The 21,273-nt window shown below is 50.2% G+C and overlaps 1 protein-coding gene across 4 annotated transcripts in view; it reads right to left on the minus strand.

The window, feature by feature from the left end:
• Window positions 1-1,037: 1,037 nt before the first annotated feature.
• NOL8 (nucleolar protein 8) overlaps window positions 1,038-21,273 on the minus strand; it is a 34,070-nt gene continuing 13,834 nt past the window's right edge. For 3 of the 4 annotated variants that reach the window (XM_029049903.2, XM_029049904.2, XM_029049902.2), the window contains exons 7-18: window positions 20,521-20,589; window positions 16,404-18,344; window positions 14,135-14,236; window positions 12,702-12,836; window positions 11,926-12,016; window positions 11,177-11,321; window positions 10,767-10,850; window positions 7,089-7,369; window positions 4,055-4,202; window positions 3,444-3,514; window positions 1,956-2,038; window positions 1,038-1,618 (exon numbers count right to left, since the gene is read on the minus strand). In XM_029049903.2, the coding sequence (XP_028905736.1) occupies window positions 1,565-1,618; window positions 1,956-2,038; window positions 3,444-3,514; window positions 4,055-4,202; window positions 7,089-7,369; window positions 10,767-10,850; window positions 11,177-11,321; window positions 11,926-12,016; window positions 12,702-12,836; window positions 14,135-14,236; window positions 16,404-18,344; window positions 20,521-20,589 (3,204 nt within the window). In that variant the 3' untranslated portion in view covers window positions 1,038-1,564. The remainder of the gene's footprint in view (window positions 1,619-1,955; window positions 2,039-3,443; window positions 3,515-4,054; window positions 4,203-7,088; window positions 7,370-10,766; window positions 10,851-11,176; window positions 11,322-11,925; window positions 12,017-12,701; window positions 12,837-14,134; window positions 14,237-16,403; window positions 18,345-20,520; window positions 20,590-21,273) is intronic. The other variant, XM_029049905.2, reaches the window with a different exon arrangement.

Below are 21,273 nucleotides of genomic sequence, written 5' to 3' on the forward strand. Positions count from 1 at the left end.
GTTCCAGGCCAGAGGCGGAACAGGGGCAAGGGTTCGGTGGCGAGACGGACAAGACGGAGGTTCAGAGACTACGTTGGCATTAAAGGAGTGAAGTGGGTGGGCTGGGGTGTAGTAGGAAATGAGTGAGGCAAGAAGCAGGGGAGAGCTGATTGAGCGCCTTAAAACTGAGAGTGAGGAATTTCCATTTTAAACGGAGGTGTATGGGCAACCACCGAAGAGCGGGGAGACATGGACAGAGAGGATTTTTTTAAAAAAATGATCCTTAAACTCTCCCATGTCCTCTACCTGCCACTTATTTTAACATCTGTCTCCCCAGTTAGACCGCAAGGTCTTTTGTAGGCGGGCATCGTGTCGATTAACTCTATTGTGATAATAATAATGACGGTATTTAAGCGCTTACGTGCCAAGCACTGTTCTAAGCGCTGGGGTTGATACAAGGTAATCCGGTTGTCCCACGTGGGGCTCACAGGCTTAATCCCCATTTGACAGATGAGGTCACTGAGGCCGAGTGAGGTGAAGTGACTTGCCCAAAGTCACACAGCTGACAAGTGGCGGAGCCGGGATTAGAACCCATGACCTTTGACTTCCAAGCCCGGGCTCTTTCCACTGAGCCACGCTGCTTCTTGTGGCTTGGACTCTCCCAGGCACTGAGTACAGTGCTCTGGACACAGTAAGAGTTCCATAAATACTACTGACTGGTGGACTTAAGCTGACTGAAAGGCCCAGGAATCATTTGGGATTCTGCTATCTGGATATGCTTAGGAGGGGTGTTTCCGAATTTGAATCCCTCCTTGAGAGATGTCGACCCAATACGGTTGGACGTGGGACGTGTCGCAGAAAATAAGACACATACGTTCTCCCGCTTTGTACTGAGAGAAAGTTAAAAAGTACTTTTCTGAAGCTAACTGTAGATCAATTATTAAAATAAAATAATGAACAAGCCCTTTCTCTGGGGTATATACAAGCTAATCAGAAAGAAGCAAATAATCCCAGGAAGAGCCGGAGGCACTGACACGTAATTAGACCGAGAGACCGTCTGTGGTTCCGAGTTTAATTTTCTTTTTAATGAAAAATGGTTATACAACTAGAGAATAAATATGTTTTGGTTTCCATTATTTACAAGCATAATGCATATTTACTTTGAAAAGTCAAAAAACCGTCTGGACCACAAAACATGTTTTTAGAAGGCTATGTTACAGTATCTTTCAACATTCACCCAATAGGTCATGCACAGGAAATCTCCCACACAGCCAAAGTCCTATTCTGTGGTTCGTACAAAGATATTTGAGGATTTTTTTGGGCATCCTTGTGGTGTGAAAATTATTCATACTTATTGAGCGCTTACTGTGTGCAGAGCACTGCACTGAGCGCTTGGAAAGTGCGATTCGGCAACGGATAGAGACAATCCCTACCCAACGACGGGCTCACAGTCTAGACGATCCGGTGCCACCAAAAGCTAAAAAAAAACAAAAAACCCTCTAAATAATGAATCCTAGTCACACTCGGCTTTATAATATGTATTTATTAGGAAAAACCGTCCCATAAAAATGACTGAGGCTGGCAATTAATGTTTGCCTTTCACTTTTCTTCTGGCATCTTTATGTTTCTTCCGGCATTCCTAGAAAAATCGGAACAGGAGAAAAGGCCGTGGTGACATCCAAGTTAAACTGTTTGAAAATACTGAGCCTTTCCAAATGGCATCCAGTGGACAACTTCGTAGATCCTGAACTTAGCAGACCAAAAATATCCCACCTATACACACTCCCCCGGCTCCCCCAGGTTTCCAAAGCCTCAAAGAGTCACCCCACTTTTGGAGGAAAGGAAGTGCTACTGTGTATGACTTTCGGGACCCCTGCATTCTCGACAGCAGATGGACTATTGCTCTGGGCAAAGAAATCCTAGATTCATGAGGATTTCCTCTTGAGAGACTTACAGAAACCAAGATGATCACTCACCACAAGTAGAGCACTGCTCCTGGCTTCCCACGCATCTCTGCTTTCTTGATGTACTGACTTGCGCCAAAACAGCTCACAACCCTCTAGGCGAGAAAGGGCAGAGCCGGGTTATTGGACGGGCCGTAAAACTGGCCGAGTGCTTTTCTTTTCGGCCAACTCGAGGAGGACGAACTTCCTACAGGTCACAGAGTCACCTCGACACTTCCCCAGACAGGGAGTCTTGAAATTTAAGGGGCCCAAGCAGAGAGTACGCACCCACCGTAGACAGGATCGTTCTGCTGGGGATCCAGGTCTACGGTGAACTACACCATTTCTTGCCAAGTGATGGAAAAAGGCTTACGTTTCTTTTCCGCGGACAGAAGTGAATGGCAAAAGCGTTCCCATAGAGGAAAACCTCAGTTCTACTAGCTGGTAAACTGTCAAGCATGTAAAGTAAGAAAAAGTTACCTCGTGCTGGGGGGGAGGAGAACAGGCCATGGCCGGTCAACCCGGCCCAACGCAGAGCCTGCCGTAGCCTGAGGCACGGGGTCGTCCAAAAGCATTACGCCACAACCCCGAATTTGCCCTTCGATTGCCCATTCCCCGTTCCGGGTCCAACGGAGTGTCCTTCCAATCCCCTACGCTCCCCTATCAGTGATTGATCTTAGTGTCCGTCTCCCCCTCTAGACTGTAAGCTCACCGAGGGCAGGCAACACGTCTATCAACTGTTACACTGTACTCTAGCACTCAGCAGAATGCTCTGCACACAGCAAGTGCTCATTCAATTTGATTAGTGAGCGTTTACCGTGTGCAGAGCACCGTACTAAGCGTTTGGGAGAGTACAGTACAACAGAATCGGTCGACATGTTCCCTGCCGGCAAGGAGCTCGGGGTCTAGAGGGGGGAGCCAGACGATAAAAGCCATTACTGATAGGGGCGCGTACAGGATTGGAAGGACACTCCGCTAATCCTGGAACAGAGAAGCAGCGTGGCGTAGTGGACGGAGCTCGACTCCGGGAGTCCGAAAGTCGTGGGTTCTAATCCCGACTCTGCCATGTGTCTGCGGTATGACCCGGGGCAAGTCACTTCACGGGCCTCAGTTACCTCATCTGTGACCCCCACGTGGGACAGGGACTGTGTCCACCCCTGCGCTTAGTCGAGTGCCTGGCACACAGTAAGCGCTTTAACGAATCCCATGATTAATCAGTTAAGAGGGAATGGGCAATTCAAGGGCAAATCCAAGGTTAATGTGAAATGCTTTTGGACCGCCCTGTGCCCCGAGCTACGGCAGCCGCAGCAGCTCCGCCTGCAAGGGCCGGGTCGATTGGCTAAGGTTTGCTCCCCGCCTCCCCCCACGTCACGTGAGAAACTTGTTCTTACTCTGTATTCTTTAACGTTCACACCGGTCGATTCCCGCCATATGCCAGACCCACTGTGGTGTAGGGCATCAGTGTTCTAGTTGGTTCTCACTTTTACCGTTTCTACCTGGGAATTGGGAGAGCCAGCTTACCACGGAGTCTTTCGTCATCTCGGGAAAAGAAGAAAAATCTAACGGTCTGTCTCTCAGGTAAAGATGGAAGCCTGGAAGCAGACAGGAGGTAAAAAAATAAGGTTCGTTCCCAAAAGGATAGCGAGGGAGTTAAAATAGTCAATCGTGGGCTGTTAAAAACTGCCCATCAACAAGTGCCCGACAAGAAATGCCCGAGAAGTAAGAATTCCTAAGGAGAGAAAGCACAGAATGCAATACAGTCAGCTCATTTTAACGAACCTCAAGAGACCACATTCATTCATTTACAATCGGGGGAACCGAAAAGGGCTCCATTTAGCTCATCTCTGTCAAGAAAACGGAGCCCTCTTGAGTGTTACCACAACGCACCGTGACACAGCGGATTAGATTCAGGTCACCGAAATGCCAGCCGGCGAACGGATCGGAGACCGTCGGTACTGTTAGGAAGCATGCGGTTTCCGTGAAAGTTTGCGGCTTTTCCAGAATCGAACAGAGGTCCACCGGAAAGAGGAGCTGGAACTCGGGGAAGATCGAAACCTCCGAAGAAGTACTTCCCTAATTCCGACGCCAGTGAAAATGTGATATTTAGCAGCCGGGCCTCAAGCTCTGCTTACCCAAGGCTGGGCCGTCCCCCATCCACTTCTTCGAGCTGCTGCTCCTCCTCCTCTTCTTGCTCTTCCTCCTCAGAACTGCTATCCTGGAAACGAGGATCCTCCTGCCATACAACTTTTCCCGGCTTTATCATTTCGACTTTATAGGACTCTGTATTGGCCGTAAATTAAAAAGGAAAGGAGAAGAATAATCGGATGAGCATCAGAGAAGCGGCTCACTTTCCACTCACGTTTCCCAGATCCGCTCCTTCATCTCCACTCAAACGGTCACCGCCTCGGCTCATATCCCAGCTAGACGACCGTATTCCTTTCCGTCCCGACTACTACCACGTTCATACAGTCGCTCGTCCCGTCCCGCCTGGATTACCGCGTCAGCCCCTCCTTGCTGACCTTCCTGCCCCTCCCCACTCCAGTCCATACTCCGCTCTGCGGCCCGGATCATTTTTCTACAAAAACGTTCAGGGCACGTCAATCCCACTCCTCAAAACACTCCGGCGGTTGCCCATCCACCCACACGTCGCACGAAAACTCCTCACCGTCGGCTTTAAAGCAGTCCACCACCTCGCCCCCTCCTACCTCACCCGGCTACTCTTCTACCACAACCCAGCCCGCCCACGGCGCTCCTCTAACGCTGACCCTCTCACTGTGCCTCGATCTCGCCTATCTCGCCGCCGACCCCTCGCCCATGTCCGCCTCTGGCCCGGAACGCCCTCCTCCCTCCTCAGATCCAACAGACGATTCCTCTCCCCCCACTTCCAAGCCTCATTGAAAGCCCATCTCCTCCAAGAGGCCTTCCCAGACCAAGCCCCCGCTTTCCTCTTCTCCCACTCCCTTCCGCCTCACCCTGACTTGCTCTTTCTTCTTCCCCTCTCCCAGCCCCACAGCACTTACGTACATATCTGTAATTTATCGATTTACATTAAGGTCCGTCTCCCCCCCTCTAGACCGTAAGCTCACTGTGGGCTGGGAACGCATCTGTTCAGTGTTCTGTCGCGCTCTCAAGTGCTCAGTACAGTGCTCTGCACACGGTAAGCACTCAATAAATACGACTGACTGAACGAATGAAAATCAGCCTCCTCACAGGTCTCTCGACCTCCGGTCCACACTGGGTAATCTGGGAAACAGAGTCATTCCCTTTAGACTATCAGCTCGTTATGGGCAGGGACCGTGTCCGCTGATTCCGTTGTATTGTACTCGCCCAAGCGCCCAGTAGAGACCTCCGCAATTAGTACTCTAGACTGTCAACTCGTGGTGGGCAGGGAATGTGTCTGCTGTTATACTGTACTCTCCCAAACCCTTAGTACAGTGCTTCGCACCCAGTAGGCCCTCAATAAATACGACCGAATGAACAGCACGTTCGCACTCGATAAACCCCGCTGACTGACGGATTCTGCCCATACCACCTCTCCTCCACCAAGTGATTAGCCATTCCTTCTCCATATGGAGCAAAAACTCCTGACCACCGGCTCCCGGGTACGTCAGCGGCTCTCGTCTTGCGGTGCCTGCGCTCTTTGTTTCTCCCCAGGCTACCCTGCTCACTGGGCCTTGGCCTGGACCTTCCTGCCTCTGACTCCGGGCTCACACCCTTCCCCCTCAAGTCTGCCGGACCACAGATCTCTCCAGCTTCCCAACCCTTCTGCAACCCCATTTCCTCCAGGTGGCCTCCCCCAGTTAGGCTCCTCCCTCCCAGATCCTGTCCATCCAACAGCATCCCTTACGGTCACGTTTGGGCGCTTAAGCATTTAAATGGAGATTCTCGACTTGGGACGCAGCGTGGCCTAGTGGTTAGAGCGTGGGCCTTGGCATCAGAAGGACCTGGTTTCTATCCCATTTGTCTGCTGGGTGACTTACAGCGAGTCGTCACTTCACCTCTTTCACCTCTCTGCACCTCAGTCACCTCAGCTGTAAAATGGAGACTGAGAGCCCCGTGTGGGACATGGACTGTGTCCAACCTGACTAGCTTTTATCTACCCCAGAGCTTAAAACAGTGCCTGGCACACAGTAAGCGCTTACATTCTATTAAAAAAAGTTAATTTACACTTTATTTATCTCTCTGAACTCTTGTTACCGACTGCCATATTGCATGCGGCTAGCTCGTGGCTTAGTGGAAAGAGGCCGGGCTTGGATGTCAGAGGTGGTGGGTTCTAATCCTGGCTCCGCCACTTGTCTGCTGTGTGACCCTGGGCAAGTCACTTCGCTTCTCTGGGCCTCAGTTACCTCATCTGTAAAATGGGGATTAAGACTGCGAGCCCCGCGTGGGACAACCTTGTATCTACCCCAGTGATTAGAATAGTGCTTGGCACGTAGGAAGCGCTTAACAAATACCGTCATCATCATTATCAGAGAAGCAGCATGGCCTAGTGGATAGAGCATGGGCCTGCGAGTCAGGAGGTCATGGGTTCTAATCCTGGCTCCGCCACTTGTCTCCTGTTTGACCTGGCAAGTCACTTCACTTCTCGGGGCCTCAGTTACCTCATCTGGAAAATGGGGATTGAAACTGTGAGCCCCACGCGGGACGGGGACTGCGTCCAACCTGATCTGCTTGTATCCACCCCGGCGCTTAGTACGGTGCCTGGCACATAGCTAAGCGCTTAACAAATACCATTATTATTATCGTTAGTGTCTGCCAAATCCCCCGTTAGTCTGTAAGCTCTCTGAGGGCAGGGCCTGTGTTTACACAAGTCTCCTTAGCTCTTAGTATAGTGCTCAACAAATGACTGAAGTAGGGGCTGACTGGATAACTGAATAATTCTGAGAAGGTGCATTCATAGTCCTAATTCCAATTTTACTGCTTATATAATTATTCAATCTCTCCATGTAAAAGCCTGAAATGAAAACAAGTTTCAGTTTCTGGCAATTTCTCCACTTTGTGCCCCGGTTGCCAAAAGAATATTAATCTAGAACACCATCATTTTCATTTGGTTTGTGTGAGTGAGGAAGAATGCTTTTAATTGACCCACAGTCACTAAATTTAACTTGGGCTCAGTCAAGTCCATTTCAATTTACCTGAAAAAGGCCAAAAAAAGAAAACACATACCTTCTTTACTTTCTTTCACTTCTTCTGTGTCAGGACCAAAAAATGAAAACGTAAACCCAGCTGATTCCTCTTCCACATTGTTCTGAGCTAAAGGTTTGGGGTCAGCCTCAATTGAGTCTTCGACTTCACTTCTGTCCCAAGGTATTTTTTCTGGCTGTTCCACGCTACATTTCGTGGATCCAAATAAATCTTTCAAATCCACGGCGACGTCGTAATAAATTTCCTTAGATACTTCGGGTAGCTTCTCGGCCTCTATCCGGTTCTTCTTTCTCTTAGCTTTGCTGAAATACACAGGCAGACACAAATATACATCAAAATGTTCAACGAAAAAGGATTTACCCTCCAGTTCTTTGCACCCAGAGGTTCGGACTTATTTCCTTGCTTCTGGGGCCTTTTATACCAAATCGTTTAGTCAGTTATTACGCTATTGCCACAGTTGAACAAACATGGACGGGGCTGGGCAATTCCAAATAACATCTGGGACACCTTGCCCATGTCCTGCCCCCGTCCTGGAATGCCCTCCCTCTTCATATCCGACAGAGGATCACTCTCCCCACCTTCAGAGCATTATTAAAATGGCATCTCCTCCAAGAGGCCTTCCCTGACTACACCCTCATTTCCTCTTCTCCCACTCCCTTCTGTGTCGCCTTTGTAGGTAACTTCTCGGCCTCTATCCTAATAATAATGTTGGTATTTGTTAAGCGCTCACTATGTGCAGAGCACTGTTCTAAGCGCTGGGGTAGACACAGGGGAATCAGGTTGTCCCACGTGGGGCTCACAGTCTTAATCCCCATTTTACAGATGAGGTAACTGAGGCACAGAGAGGTGAAGTGACTTGCCCACAGTCACATAGCTGACAAGTGGCAGAGCTGGGATTCGAACTCATGACCTCTGACTCCAAAGCCCGTGCTCTTTCCACTGAGCCACCCTGCTCTTCTTCCTCTTAGCCTTGCTGAAATTCATAGGCAGACACAAATATACATCAAAATGTTCAACGAAAAGGGATTTGCCCTCCAGTTCTTTGCACCCAGAGGTTCGGACTTATTTCCTTGCTGTTGGGGCCTTTTATACCAAATCGTTTAGTCAGTTATTCAGCTATTGCCACAGTTGAACAACCATGGACGGGGCCAGGCAATTCCAAATAACATCTGGGACGCCTTGCCCATGTCCTGCCTCCGGCCTGGCATGCCCTCCCTCTTCATATCGGACAGACGATCACTCTCCCCACCTTCAGAGCCTTATTAAAATGGCATCTCCTCCAAGAGGCCTTCCCTGACTACACCCTCATTTCCTCTTCTCCCACTCCCTTCTGTGTCGCCCCTTTGCACTTCGATTTGCACCCTTTAGTCACCCCTCCCTCAGCCCCACGGCACATACACGTATCTGTGATTTATTTATTCATATCGATGTCTGTCTGCCTCTCCCTCTGGATCGTAAGCTCACGTTGGCAAGGAACACATCTACCCACTCAGTTATACTGCACTCTCCCAAGTGCTTGGGACAGTCCTCTGCACACGGTAAGCACTCAAGTAATACAACTGATTTTTGTAATGGTATTAAGCGCTTACCATGCGCCAGGTACTGTACTAAGCACCGGGGTTAGATACAAGCCAAGCAGGTTGGACCCAATCCACATCCCACGTGGGGCTCACAGTCCTAATCCGCATTTTACAGATGAGGTAACTGAGGCACCAAGAAGTTTAGGGACACGCCCAAGGTCTCAGCAGACAAGTGGCTGAGCCGGGATTAGAACCCAGGTCCCTCTGACTCCCAGGCCCGTGCTCCAGCCACTACGCCACAGTGCTTCTCTGCTCGAGAGATATCCTACACATACTGAAAAGCGGTGGACAAAGACTGATTTTCTGAGCTTCTGCGTTGTGACTCGGTCTCCGTCGGGGCCTGGTATTATAATGGGCACCGCTGAGCCAGGCTCCTTCTACTCTCTTCACTACTTTACCACCACCACCTCCATTACAGCCATAAGCCTCAAATACCAGTTCACGGCAATAGCTCTGTAATTGTCCCTCAAAGGATCTGGTCAACTGGGGATTCCCAAGTAGCTCTTGAGGTCGCGTACGGCTGATCCATTTCTGCTCTATGAGGAAGGCAGTCTTACTATCATACATCCCCCCCCAGCCCCTTCTCTTGGAAGCCTGAAAGAGTTTCCAGTCCTGGGCTCCCGCCAGAAAAAGGAAGCTCGGAGTTTTAATCTTCTTCCCTCTAAACAGTACCGTCCCAAAGAACTATGAATGGAGATGGCAAGGAGGTCACGCTGAAGTCAAAAACATTCAGCATTTCTGGAAAGGCACAGCAGGATGCACAAGTCAGTATCTTCTGCTGTCAACGGCCTTCGTTTCTCGTTGCCCGTCCAGGCTTAATCTAAATGAACGTGGGTCACTTAAGGAGAATCACGTTCAGGAGAGCAGTGAAAATTCGCGTCAATTCACCGTACTGATTTTTTTGGCGTCTTCTTCCTTGGACTGCTTTTTAATTGCTTGATACTTTTCGTATCAGAACTGCTGCAGCCAGTGGGGCTCATCATCATAATAATGATGGCATTTGTTAAGCGCTTACTATGTGCCAAGCACTGTTCTAAGCGCTGGGGGGAGGGGGATACAAGGTAATCGGGTGGTCCCTCATGGGGCTCGCAGCCTTAATCCCCATTTTACAGATGAGGGAACTGAGGCCCAGAGAAGTGAAGCGACTTGGCCAAAGTCGCACGGCTGACAAGTGGCGGAGCCGGGATTAGAAGCCATGACCTCTGACTCCCGAGCCCGGGCTCTTGCCACTGAGCCACGCCGCTCCTCTGGGCATCCACGGTCTAAGCGTCGACCGAAGACTTCGCACCGAGGAACAGAGGACGACGGATCTGACAGCGCTAGGGAGTGAGTTTGGCCCAGGACCTTGGCTAGCTCTTCGTGTAGTTAAGAGCGCCTCCCCAACGGCAAACCTCTAGCTTTCCCGGCAGGGGTCTGTTTTCGTTAAGTTGGCTGGGTGTGCCTGGAAGAGGAAACTGTCCCAAGCACTTGGGAGAGTACTACAGTGATAGTGAGCCCGAGGCCGGCCCTCAAAGAGAGAGAGGATGACCCAGCTAGACTCTATACTGTTTCAGGGCAGAGAATCGAAGAATCGATCGATCAGTGGTACGTATCGAGTGCTTTCTGCGCACAGAGCACCATACTAAGAGCTCGGAAGAGTACGATACAACAGAGTTGGCGCTTGTCCCTTCAGATGGGTACGCTCTCACGGGCTCAGTAGGGCGCTCTGGACGCAGGCACTGAAATGCCACTGACGGGAAGGCTGGCAGACGAGGCACCGGGGAACGTTCTTCCCGACAACCCAAGTCTGCTGGGGCTCGGCGTGTTGCTTTATCGGAGAAACTGCCTGTGCACACGGATGCCTGTGCGTGGGACGGAGAGAGGTAAGCCCTACGGCCAGAGTCTCTCCTACCGGGAGGGTTCGCGAGAACCCAACTTCCGTGTTTAAGGAGAACTGAGCCTACGTTTCGTTCACGCCGCTTAAAACGCGACGCTCGTTAAGAGCCGAATCACGGGCTGCGCCTCCTTTCCGATCCGAAAGAAATCCTGGCAACCGCGTCTACTTCCGCCACCAGAAACCAGAATCATGGGGATATGGGTGAGCCAGCTCCCCGTGCCCTAAATCGCTTGAGAAATTTACCTTTCCTTTGACGCGCCGTTCACTTTTTTCTCAAATGCTACATGGTCCGGCCTTGTTGGATCATAGCGCATGCTATTCATATCCCTGTGTGGAAGATGCAGTAAGATGAAAAGCCAAGAAAATAAATTAGAAGAATGAGAGGCACTTCAAACTAGGCCCAACTGCTGCCCCGTGCCAAGCTGGATCCCGTGGTTGATACCTGCCAACCTACAAAGGCAGGTGCTGATGCGGCTTTAGACCGTGAGCCCGCCGCTGGACAGGGATCGTCCCCATCTGTTGCCGAACTGTACATTCCAAGCGCTTAGTACGGTGCTCTGCACACGGTAAGCGCTCAATAAACACAATCGAATAAATGAGCGCGTCTTTCCCAATCTGGAGTAGGCTGGCCTAACCCCAAGCATGAACCGTACTTGAACTCCCTGGCTGCCGACGCCTGCTTGCTTAATTTTGGAGTTTGGAGGTCGATGTGCAAAATACTCTGTAAAACATCCAGGTTTTTCTTTTTCTCTTCCGCAAGCTCTTCTTCTTCTGCCGTCGTCTCTTTCTTTACCTCTTCTAGATGAAAGGAACAGTTAATATTCTTACCCAAGGCGGTTCTTCACTGATTCTGGTTGGATGAAAAATGAACCAACCTCTTATTTGGCTGAAATCCTGAGATTTCAGGGCCGAACCTGAGTGTAGGAAGTCATTTCGGCGACGGCGGTTTATGCACTGGACAGGACCTGGGTTTTAATCCCAGCTCTGCCACTTGCCTCCTCTGTGACCTCGGGCAAGTCACTTAACTGCTCTGTGCCCCAGTTTCCCGGTCCATAAAATGGGAATGAAACACCTGTTTTTCCCTCCTACTTCAACCGTGAGCCCCACGTGGGAGAGGGGCTATGTCCGACCTGATTAGGTTGTATCTGCCCCAGAGCTCAGCACAGTGCTTGGCACAGAATAAGTGCTTAACTGATACCCACGTTATGGTTATCTGCCCTCTCTTGTCCCTGCCTGTCGTGTTCTCAAAATACAGCCGCCTAAACCAACGGCCGGGCACGGGCCATCTCCTGGGACGAGGGCAAGCAAACTGTTATCAAGGACGAACCAACGATCACATAGGTTTAAGATGCTTAGATCAGTAACCACCGTCGAAAGGGTGAGGCCACAGTGGCATATTTACCTGCATCTTCCGCTTCGCTGTCACTCTCAAGAAACTTAGAATCCATGCGAAATCTGTCATCGGTCCCAAAGCGGGACTGCAAATTCATGAGCTACGCACAAACAACACACAATCAATTGCATTCTAGCCGACTGATCGGAAGCATCCCCACTCTTCCCCCCACCAGCTTTCAGCTTCTTCGACTCTAAGAAAATAAGAATCAGAAACAGCGTGGCCCAGTGGGAAGAACGTGTGTCCGGGCGCTCGGAGCTCCCGGGTTCTAATTCCCGGTTCCACCACTTGCCTGCTGCGTGACTCGGGGCGAATCACTCAACTGCCCTGGGCTTCAGTTTTCTCGTCTGTAAAATGGGGTTAAGTACCTTCTCCCTCCGATCGTGACTATGAGCTCCTCGTAAGACGAGGGGTGTGCCTGAACTGATTACCTCGCATCTTGCACGGAGCTTAATACAGTTCTCGGCACGTAATAAACACCTAACGAACACCACGGGTATTATTATGAAAAATAATTACATCCATTCATCTCGGATCATCGTACAGACGCTACTGAACCAAAAAGGATTACAGGAAAGGACGACGCTCACGCTTAACTGGTACACTGTCCACAGTGAAAGGGCCTTTCCTGACATAAATTCATTCGTGCTGATAAGAAACTTTTAGTTGCCCAGAGAACTCAAAGAAGATAGAGTCTGTACCTATCCAAGTTTGGAAACTGAAGAGAAAATAAAAGAGCTCATTAACTTCAGATGGACTTACTTTAATCGTGAATATTTACTAACCTTCTGTCCAGCCTTGCCTTCAAACTGCGGTTTAATTTTGAATCTGTCACCGTCGTCCTCTGATTCATCCCCCTCATCCTCACTGCTTTCGAACAGTTTCCCGGAAGTTCTACTTTTAAATTCCCGTTTTTTTTCCTGGTGGGAAAAAAGCCACACAAACATTTTCAATTGTATTAGAAACACCTTCTTTCCCCCCCGCGACCTGAACGCCAATGACATTAACCACTTACCGATCCATCTCGGCCACCTCAGACGGGTCGATGGATGGCAGGCAGTTAGCTCCTCCCCGCACCCCAGCCTACGTGTCTCGTAACAGCTCTAGAACTGAAGTTTGGCCACCCTGGACCGGATTATCGCAAGACCCCTGGAAACCTGAAATCCCACCAGCAGCCTAATTTCTCACTGAGGCTCCCAGATTACCTCAGAGGAGCTCGGAGGAACTGCAGATGACTAAAGGTCTCCATGCTTTGCCCATTCCAGGCCATACCTCACTCTGCTGCCCAGGTCGTTTTTCGAAAACAAAAACATCAGTCCACGTTTCCCCTCTCAAGAACCTCCGGTGGTCGCCCATCTACCGCCTCATCGGAGACCCTCCTCGCCATTGGTTTTAAAGCCTTCCATCGCCTTGCCCCCTCCTATCTCACCACGCTCAGCTCCCACTACAACCCAGAACGTTCACTTTGCTCGTCTAACGCCAGCCTACTCACTGAACCTCGATCTCATCCATCTCGCCGCCGACCCCTCGCCCACATCCCACCTCTGGCCCGGAACTCCCTCCCTCTCCCTTTCCGACAGACCGGCAATCTCCCCACCTCAAAGCCTTATTAAAATCACTTCTCCTCTGAGTGGCCTTCCCCATCTAAGCCCTCGTTACCCTCTGCATCACCCCCGCACTTAGATTTACACCCTTCAAGCATCTGTTCACTCATCCCGTTCTCAGTCCCGGAGCACTTATGTACATATCTGTAATTTATTTTAATGTTTAGCGTCATTACCCTATCTATTTTGTTCATGAGATGTACTTCACCTTGATTCTATTTATTTGCTATTGTTTTAATGAGATGTTCATCCCCTTGATTCTGTTTATTGCTATTGCTCGTCTGTCCGTCTCCCCCGATTAGACCGTAAGCCCGTCAAAGGGCAGGGACTGTCTCTATCTGTTACCGATTTGCACATTCCAAGCGCTTAGTACAGTGCCCTGCACATAGTAAGCGCTCAATAAATACCACTGAATGAACGAATGAAACGTCTCCCCGTCAACAGCTCCTCGTGGGCGAGGAACACATCTACCGACTCCGTTACACCGCACTCTCCCAAGCGCCTAGTACAGCGTTCCGCACACAATAAGCGTTCAATAAATACGACCGACTGACCGACCCGTTTATCCCTCCTGAACTAGACCGTACAGAAATGGCTCCCTGTGCGCCACTTACTTTTGTCCACTCACATTCTTCGTTGCTGAGCTTTTCTTCGGCTTCGCTTTCTCCATCGGAATTAAAGATGATGTGGGTTGACTTACTTTCTACCTGGCCGTCCTGGAGGGGCGGATCAGATAGCAGGAGATCGTCAACGACGTCAGACAGATTTCCATCGGCTGAAACCTAACTGGCGTGTAACGTTTGCGAAAGGATAACGAACGACGTATCTACGGCCGGGTGGGGGGGAGGGCTGGGTTTCGAGCGTGGACCCACAAGCAGACCTCACTTGTAGAGGGTGTGAGAGAAATGAGGAACTCTCGGCAGCTGACTCCCTCGCACCTCGCCGAACAGTCGGACGGAGGGCCCGAAAGAAAAAAAAACCAAACCAAAACCACCGGGACATCTTGCTCAGAACTTACTTCTTGCCGAGGCGTACTCACACAAAAAGACCCGTTCAGTACATTGGGACGGGGACCGTGTCCAACCCGATTCCCTCGTGTCCGCCCTAGCGCTTATTTCAGTGCGTGGCACATACTAAGCGCTTAACGGACACCGTAATTCTCATTAGTTTCCACGGCTCCGCAAGGAGGTTTGGATCCAGAAAGAACCTTGCCCGACGCCCCCCACGGGTCCCTCTCTGCCCCCAGGTGTCCGCTGACTCCAAGTCCCTCTGGAGTGCAAACTCGTGGGCAGGGAATGTCTGCTTATTGTGGCATTGTACTCTCCCAAGCGTTCAGTACGGTGCTCTGCACCCCGCAAGCGCCCGATAGATACGCATGACTGACTTGGAGGCCCCCTGCTCCTTCTCCCACTGCCTAGAGCGGTGGCAAGACCAGGCCAGGGTGTCGGGGAGGTAGTAGGAGTCGGTCTTCAAGCTCCCGCTGCGCCACTTTCAGTTCTACGGCGCAGCGGGATTCCCCAGGCCCGGCACCGCCCGAGGCAGCATGGAGATGACGGGATCTTCCCCGCCGGGCACGGCGGTTGAGGAGCAGCGCGGCCCGGGCCCGGGAGTCGGAGGACCGGGGTTCTAATCCCGGCTCTGCCGCTTGTCTGCCGTGTAACCTCGAACCTCAGTTTCCTCATCTGTAAGATGGGGATTGAACCCTTCTCCCTCCTACTGACTCTGAGCTCCGTACGAGACGGGGGCCCCGTCCAGCCTGATTATTTCATATCCGCCCCGGGGGTTAGTACGGTGCTCGGCACCCAATAAGTACTTAAATGCCACAAGCCTCCCTCTAGACTTTGCCAGCTGTGTGACTAGTCACTTCACTTCTCGGTGCCTCAGTTACCTCATCTGTAAAATGGGGATGAAGACTGTGAGCCCCACGTGGGACAACCTGATTCCCCTCTGTCTACCCCAGCGCTTAGAACAGTGCTCGGCACATAGTAAGCGCTTAACAAATACCGACATTATTATTATTATTAGACTGTGAACTTGCTGTGGGCAGGGAATGTCACTGTTTATTGTACTGTACTTTCCCAAGTGCTTGGTACACACTGCTGTGTGCACAGTAAGCGCTCAATAAATACAACTGAATGAACGAATGAATGATAATTATAATAACGATGGTGTCTGTTAAGCGCTTACTATGTGCACAGCACTGTTCTAAGCGCTGGGGTGGATACAGGGTCATCAGGTTGTCCCACGTGAGGCTCACAGTTAATCCCCATTTTCCAGATGAGGGAACTGAGGCCCAGAGAAGTGAAGCGACTCACCCAAGGTCACCCAGCAGACAAGTGGCAGAGCCGGGATTAGAACCCAGGTCCTCTGACTCCCAAGGCCGGGCTCTTTCCACTGAGCCAGGCTGCTTCTCTCTGACCTCTGGGTGACTACTAGGCGTTAATGCCCGTCTACCCAACCTCGGGAACCTGCCTTTTACTTGTATCGGATGCTCGGTGTTCTGCACACTATAGGTGCCCGAGAAATACAGATGACGGACTGAAAAGGCCTCTGTAAGCACTTCGGTATGTCAGACTCGGGGTCTCACTTCTTATCACGAGCCTCGGTCCTGAGAATTTGGGACGGAGAGCCTGTGGGGAGGAATGGCTGAACAGTGCTAGCGGCTTGCAGCGGTCACCGGGATCCTTTCTTTTCTCCCACAGGTGACTTACAATCACAAGCTGGCGGGGAAAAGGGGGAGCGGAAGATACTGTATTGATACATTTTCTCCGCCACACCCACCTCGGCGCTTAGTACGGTGCTCGGCACATAGTAAGCGCTTAACAGACACCGTAATCATTATTATTATCTTTGGAGAGCAGAACTATCAAACCGTATTCTCACCAGGCTTGACAGCGCTCCCCGAATCAGCTTCTTCTGCATCTCTCTCTCTCTCTGTCTCTCCTGAATGGCCGCTAAACGCTTCTGGTTATCCTGCAAATGCTGGTCTTTTGCTTCAGCACCGTGGACGGTATTAACAGGGAGGATGAAGTCAGCTGTGCTCTTCAGGGGCTCTGCCTTCGTCCCGTGGCTTAGCACAGCTGAGGCCGTAGAGCCTTTTTCGATCGAGTCCTTCACCAGTTTCTTAACGGGGGTTTTCGGTATCGTTACTTTCTGGCTCTGTTGTACCGAGGGAGTCACGGACGGGCGCGCGGCGCTGCTATCCTCCTCCGAACCTGGCAAGCCAGGCTGGTTGTGGCTACCGTCGTCTTCATCCCTTAAGCCGGTCCCCGGGGTCCCGGGCCTGGCGCTAGTGGATTTGATGCCTCCGAACGGAGGGGATCTGGAATCGGCACTTTCCAAACTTGGGGCTTTGCTTGCTGATGAGGTTTTCCTCTTCTGAAGCTTTCCCGGGCCGACCCGAGTGCCTTTCACACTCCTTGCTTCGGTGACGACCTGTGGTCGGCCGTCGGCCGTTTCACCGTCCCAAGAGAGGTCAGGGGATGAGGAGCCGTCCTCCTCGGGGACGACGGTACCGGAAGGTGCGGGGCTCGCAGACGTCAACTCTTTCTTTCTCTCTGAGGAGGCAGCGGTTTCCCTTTGGTGCTTCTCAAGGGTCTTGTCTCGATAGAGCGATCCTATTCCTTTGAAAGCCTGAAATTTGGACTCGGCAGTGCTTCGCTTCGGTACCCGATCATCACTAACGTCCTCCTCCCCTTCTAAAATAGAAGCCACGATATCTTCAGGATTAATACACCTCGTCGGCTTTCGGACCGGCGTGGAGGCCCTTCCGTTCCTTTCCCCGTCAACCTTGACCCCTCTCTTTGTAGTCCCGGAGGGTTTACTCTGGGTGCCTTCTCCCGAACTCTCGAGATCACCGCCGGCCAGTTTTTCCAGGTCCTCTAACGTGAGGTCCAGGTGATAGCAGTTCCGCATCATGGCTTCATAATCCATATCTCCATCCGAATCACTGGTGTCCGAGTCACTTTCGCTCCCAGTGGAGTCAGACTGGCTTTCTGTGTTATCGCTTTGTCCTTTAAAATGGGGAGACTTAACTTTGCCGACTGACAGGCTGCCAGAAGCCTTAGGCTTTGGCATCTCTTTTGACACTATTCTCTCTTCTGGCCCGGGTTTAGACTTAGATTTGGAATAGTCCTGGCTGTCCCTGCTTTTACTCGGGGGTTTCTTCGTGGCGATTATCTCGTCTGTGTCGGCTGAGTCACAGTCACTGTTATCATCATCATCTCCTTCACCCTTACCACCACAAAAGGCATTCTTCTTGATATCGGAATTTGTTAGAGACCAGTGAGTGCTGAGTTTTAGTTCAAAATGCTCACTTACGATCTCTAAGGGGTCATCTTCAGGCTCCGCGTCTGGTGTCCCTCTCCGTAACGTTTTCTCTCTTGCTACCGCTGCTCTGAATTCTTCTTCGGAATCAAAATCCTCATCAGACATGCTATTTACCTTCTCGACGGGTTCAGGGGCAGAAGTCTGAAGGAATCTCTCCTCTGACTTATTATTATTAGGAATTTGCAGCAACTTGGGCAGACCATTTGATGTGAAATGTGTCTTCTGGATGGATTTTTCTCGAATCAAATTTTGGTTTGTCACTAAAAGATCTGGACCTTGAGCCGGAACGCCGTTAATATCCTTGTTTCCTCGTATCCTCGCTTTCTTCTGGTACCGGTTGTGGAAAACGGGAAACTCCCCTCGGCGTTTCTTGCTCATTGGATCATCCCCCCCTTCCAGCTGCCAAGTGAGGCTGCCTATGGGAACGGTGTCCGTGAAGGCTTGTTCCAACCTTTTTAGGTTGTGGCAGTAATTTGAGGGATCATATTTTATGATGTTCGTCCAAGTCAAGGATTAAAACCGAGCCGTTACTTTGGCAAAGCTTCTCAATCTCAGTACCGATCACAAAAACCTTTTGATCTGTATACAGCGGTGGGGGGCAGGGGAAACAGATTTAAATCTCTGACTCCTGGAGAGGCACATCTGTGAGCTCACCTCCTCCAGGAGGCCTTCCCAGACTGAGTCCTCCCGTTCCCTCTGCCCCTCCTCCCCTCCCCATTGCCCTCTGCTCCCTCCCTCTGCTCTACCCTCTTCCCCTCCCTACAGCACTTGTATATATTTGCACATATTTATTGCTCTATTTATTTTATTAATGATGTGCATTTATCTATGGTTCTATTTCTCCATTTTGATGGTAGCGATACCCATCTACGTGTTTGTTCTGTTCTCTGTCTCCCCCTTCTAGACTGCGAGCCCGTTGTTGGGTAGGGATTGTCTCTATCTCTTACCGAATTGTACTTTCCAAGCGCTCAGTACAGTGCTCTGCACACAGTAAGCTCTCAATAAATACGACTGAATGAATGAATCGGTGATTATTTGCACAATGATGTTCACTTCCTTGTCCCGGACTACCTCTCCAAGGGCAGGGCACAACGAAATGAATCCGGGGCCAAGGAGTGGGATGGGAAGCAACCTAACTATTGACAACAAATCTATTATACGTCAGAAGGTATCAGACCATAGTAAAAAAAAAAATGTAAGAGACTTGGCTGAAAACGTTTACATCAAAAGCCTTATTTTTTATCATAACACTGTTCGACTGCAGTGATGGAGAAATACATGTCACTTGAGGTTAAAAAAAAAGAAAAGGTCTCCTTAACTGTAGTGATAGAGAAATACACACGTCACTTGTTGCTGAACACTGCAGTAGAGAAAAAGTATCTGAAAAGTTCCCCTGTCTAAAAGAAAAAAATGAAAAGGTCTATGGTAGGATTGTTTTTCCTTCGTGTTTCAGGTTAGAATGCACCAGGGAACATGCAGCTTAACTTGATTTCTCTTTGAGTTAAGCACAGGAAGTCTTGGTACTTAGCGCTTAGTACAGCAACACAGTAAGCGCTCCATACCATTCATTGATGACATAACGAACAAGGTGAAGGCAGTCATCCGAATGATCTAAAGAGGCTGTCTGGCTGCGGAATTCGGAGGCTTGGGCAACGTTCATTTATAACCACAGGTTGTCTTATTCAGATGCCTCTGGTTGTATGACCAGAATAATGCTTTAGGTGCATGGCTGCCCACTTTCCCATGGTCTGGCAAAATGTTTAAGGCAAGAGGATTCCACTCAAAACATAGAAGTTTAGGAGGGAGTTGGAACAGCGTCGCAGCCGACCTTCTTTAAATCCCTCCTGCGCTCACTGCTCTCCTTTCTCCACAGTCTAAATGCCCCACAGTCTTTTACCAAAGAACAGCAGCGTCACCTCAGCCTATTGCGGTCCTGGATTTTCATCACCACATCCCATCACTATCACGTGCTGTTTCACCCAGGAACTGTACAAACCACCAGCTTGTAAGGATTAGATCCATTTTCTTTGGCAGAAATCTGTTCTCTGACTTCTCTGACACTGGGGCGAAGAACCTTGAGTGTGCTGTGTGGCAAACACAAGGTGGGGGCCTTGAATGGAAAAGTTGGAAGGGAGGGCTAGTGGGACAGAGGCACCTCTGGGGTGCCGCCTAGCCTCTCCAACTCAGGCCAAGTCCAGAAGCTGGGGTCTCCACAGATCTCTGCTACATTCAGACGTGCCCCTCGGAGAGGGGTTCAGAGAGAAGGGAGAGCAGTGATTTTACGACCAAAAGATTTAAAGGTGATTTTGCAACACAGCCCGGAGAGCAAACCTTTCAACGAGACTACCGGGTGAAATTTCTCCGATGAATTTTTGCACGATCGCAGGTCTGAACTGGAATTTGGAACGTACTTGTCCGATCATCTCGTCGGTTACAAACTTGATATTTACAATGCAAGGTTTGATGAATCATTCGCGAACGATCACACTTCAGGATTTCAAGACCCAGCTGGGCAACCCTAACTCCTTCACATAAACATCAGAAAGGCATCATACAAACGCAATTCAAGTGTTTTAAGAAGCTAGAGACTTACGCAATCTTCCCTCTTCTGAGTACAATCCCGAAATATCAAAACACAATTTCCAAAAGGAAGACGAATTAGAAAGGATATTTTGCGTCTGGTTTGGCTTCTGAGATGAAGGACCGGTAAGACTCTGCCAAATTTGCTCACAACCCAATCCTAGGAGAATGGGGAGAAAGACAAAAAAAGGCTTCGTTAAGTGGAAAATAAGCCTTGGGAGGCCAAACCAACAGGGTGAAACAAAGAAAGGCGAAACGGTCTCGTCTATCTTACCGCTGACCCTTTTCCCGCGTCCTCCCTCTGGCCTGGAACTTCCTCCCCCTCCAGATACGCCAAGATACTCCCACTCTCCCCACCTTCAAAGCCTTATTAAAGTCACATCTCCTCCAAGAGGCCGTCCCGATTAAGACCTCTTTTCTCCGACTCCCTCTCCCTTCTGCATCATCTATGCACTTGGATTGCACCCTTTGGGCATTTGGTGGCATTCACCCCACCCTCGGCCCCAGAGCACTTAACGTACACATCCGTAAATTAATTATTTCTATTACTGTCTGTCCCCCCACTCTACACTGTGAACTCCTTGTGGGCAGGGAACGCGTATACCAACTCTGTTGCATTAGATTCTCCCAAATGCTTTATATAGTTGCTCTGCACACAGTAAGGGCTCAATAAATACAACTGATTGATGGATAAGAGGCAGTCTCCACTCCCACGCTCCCCCTAAATAGATAGTGAGCTCCTTGATGGATAGGATCATGCTCATCTATTATACTGTATTCTCCCAAGAGGTTAGAACAATGCTCTGCACACAGTAAGTGCTTGATAAATACCTCCGACTGGGAT

The sequence above is a fragment of the Ornithorhynchus anatinus genome, chromosome X1, assembly GCF_004115215.2.
Source record: "Ornithorhynchus anatinus isolate Pmale09 chromosome X1, mOrnAna1.pri.v4, whole genome shotgun sequence".
In the NCBI taxonomy this organism is placed as follows: domain Eukaryota; kingdom Metazoa; phylum Chordata; class Mammalia; order Monotremata; family Ornithorhynchidae; genus Ornithorhynchus; species Ornithorhynchus anatinus.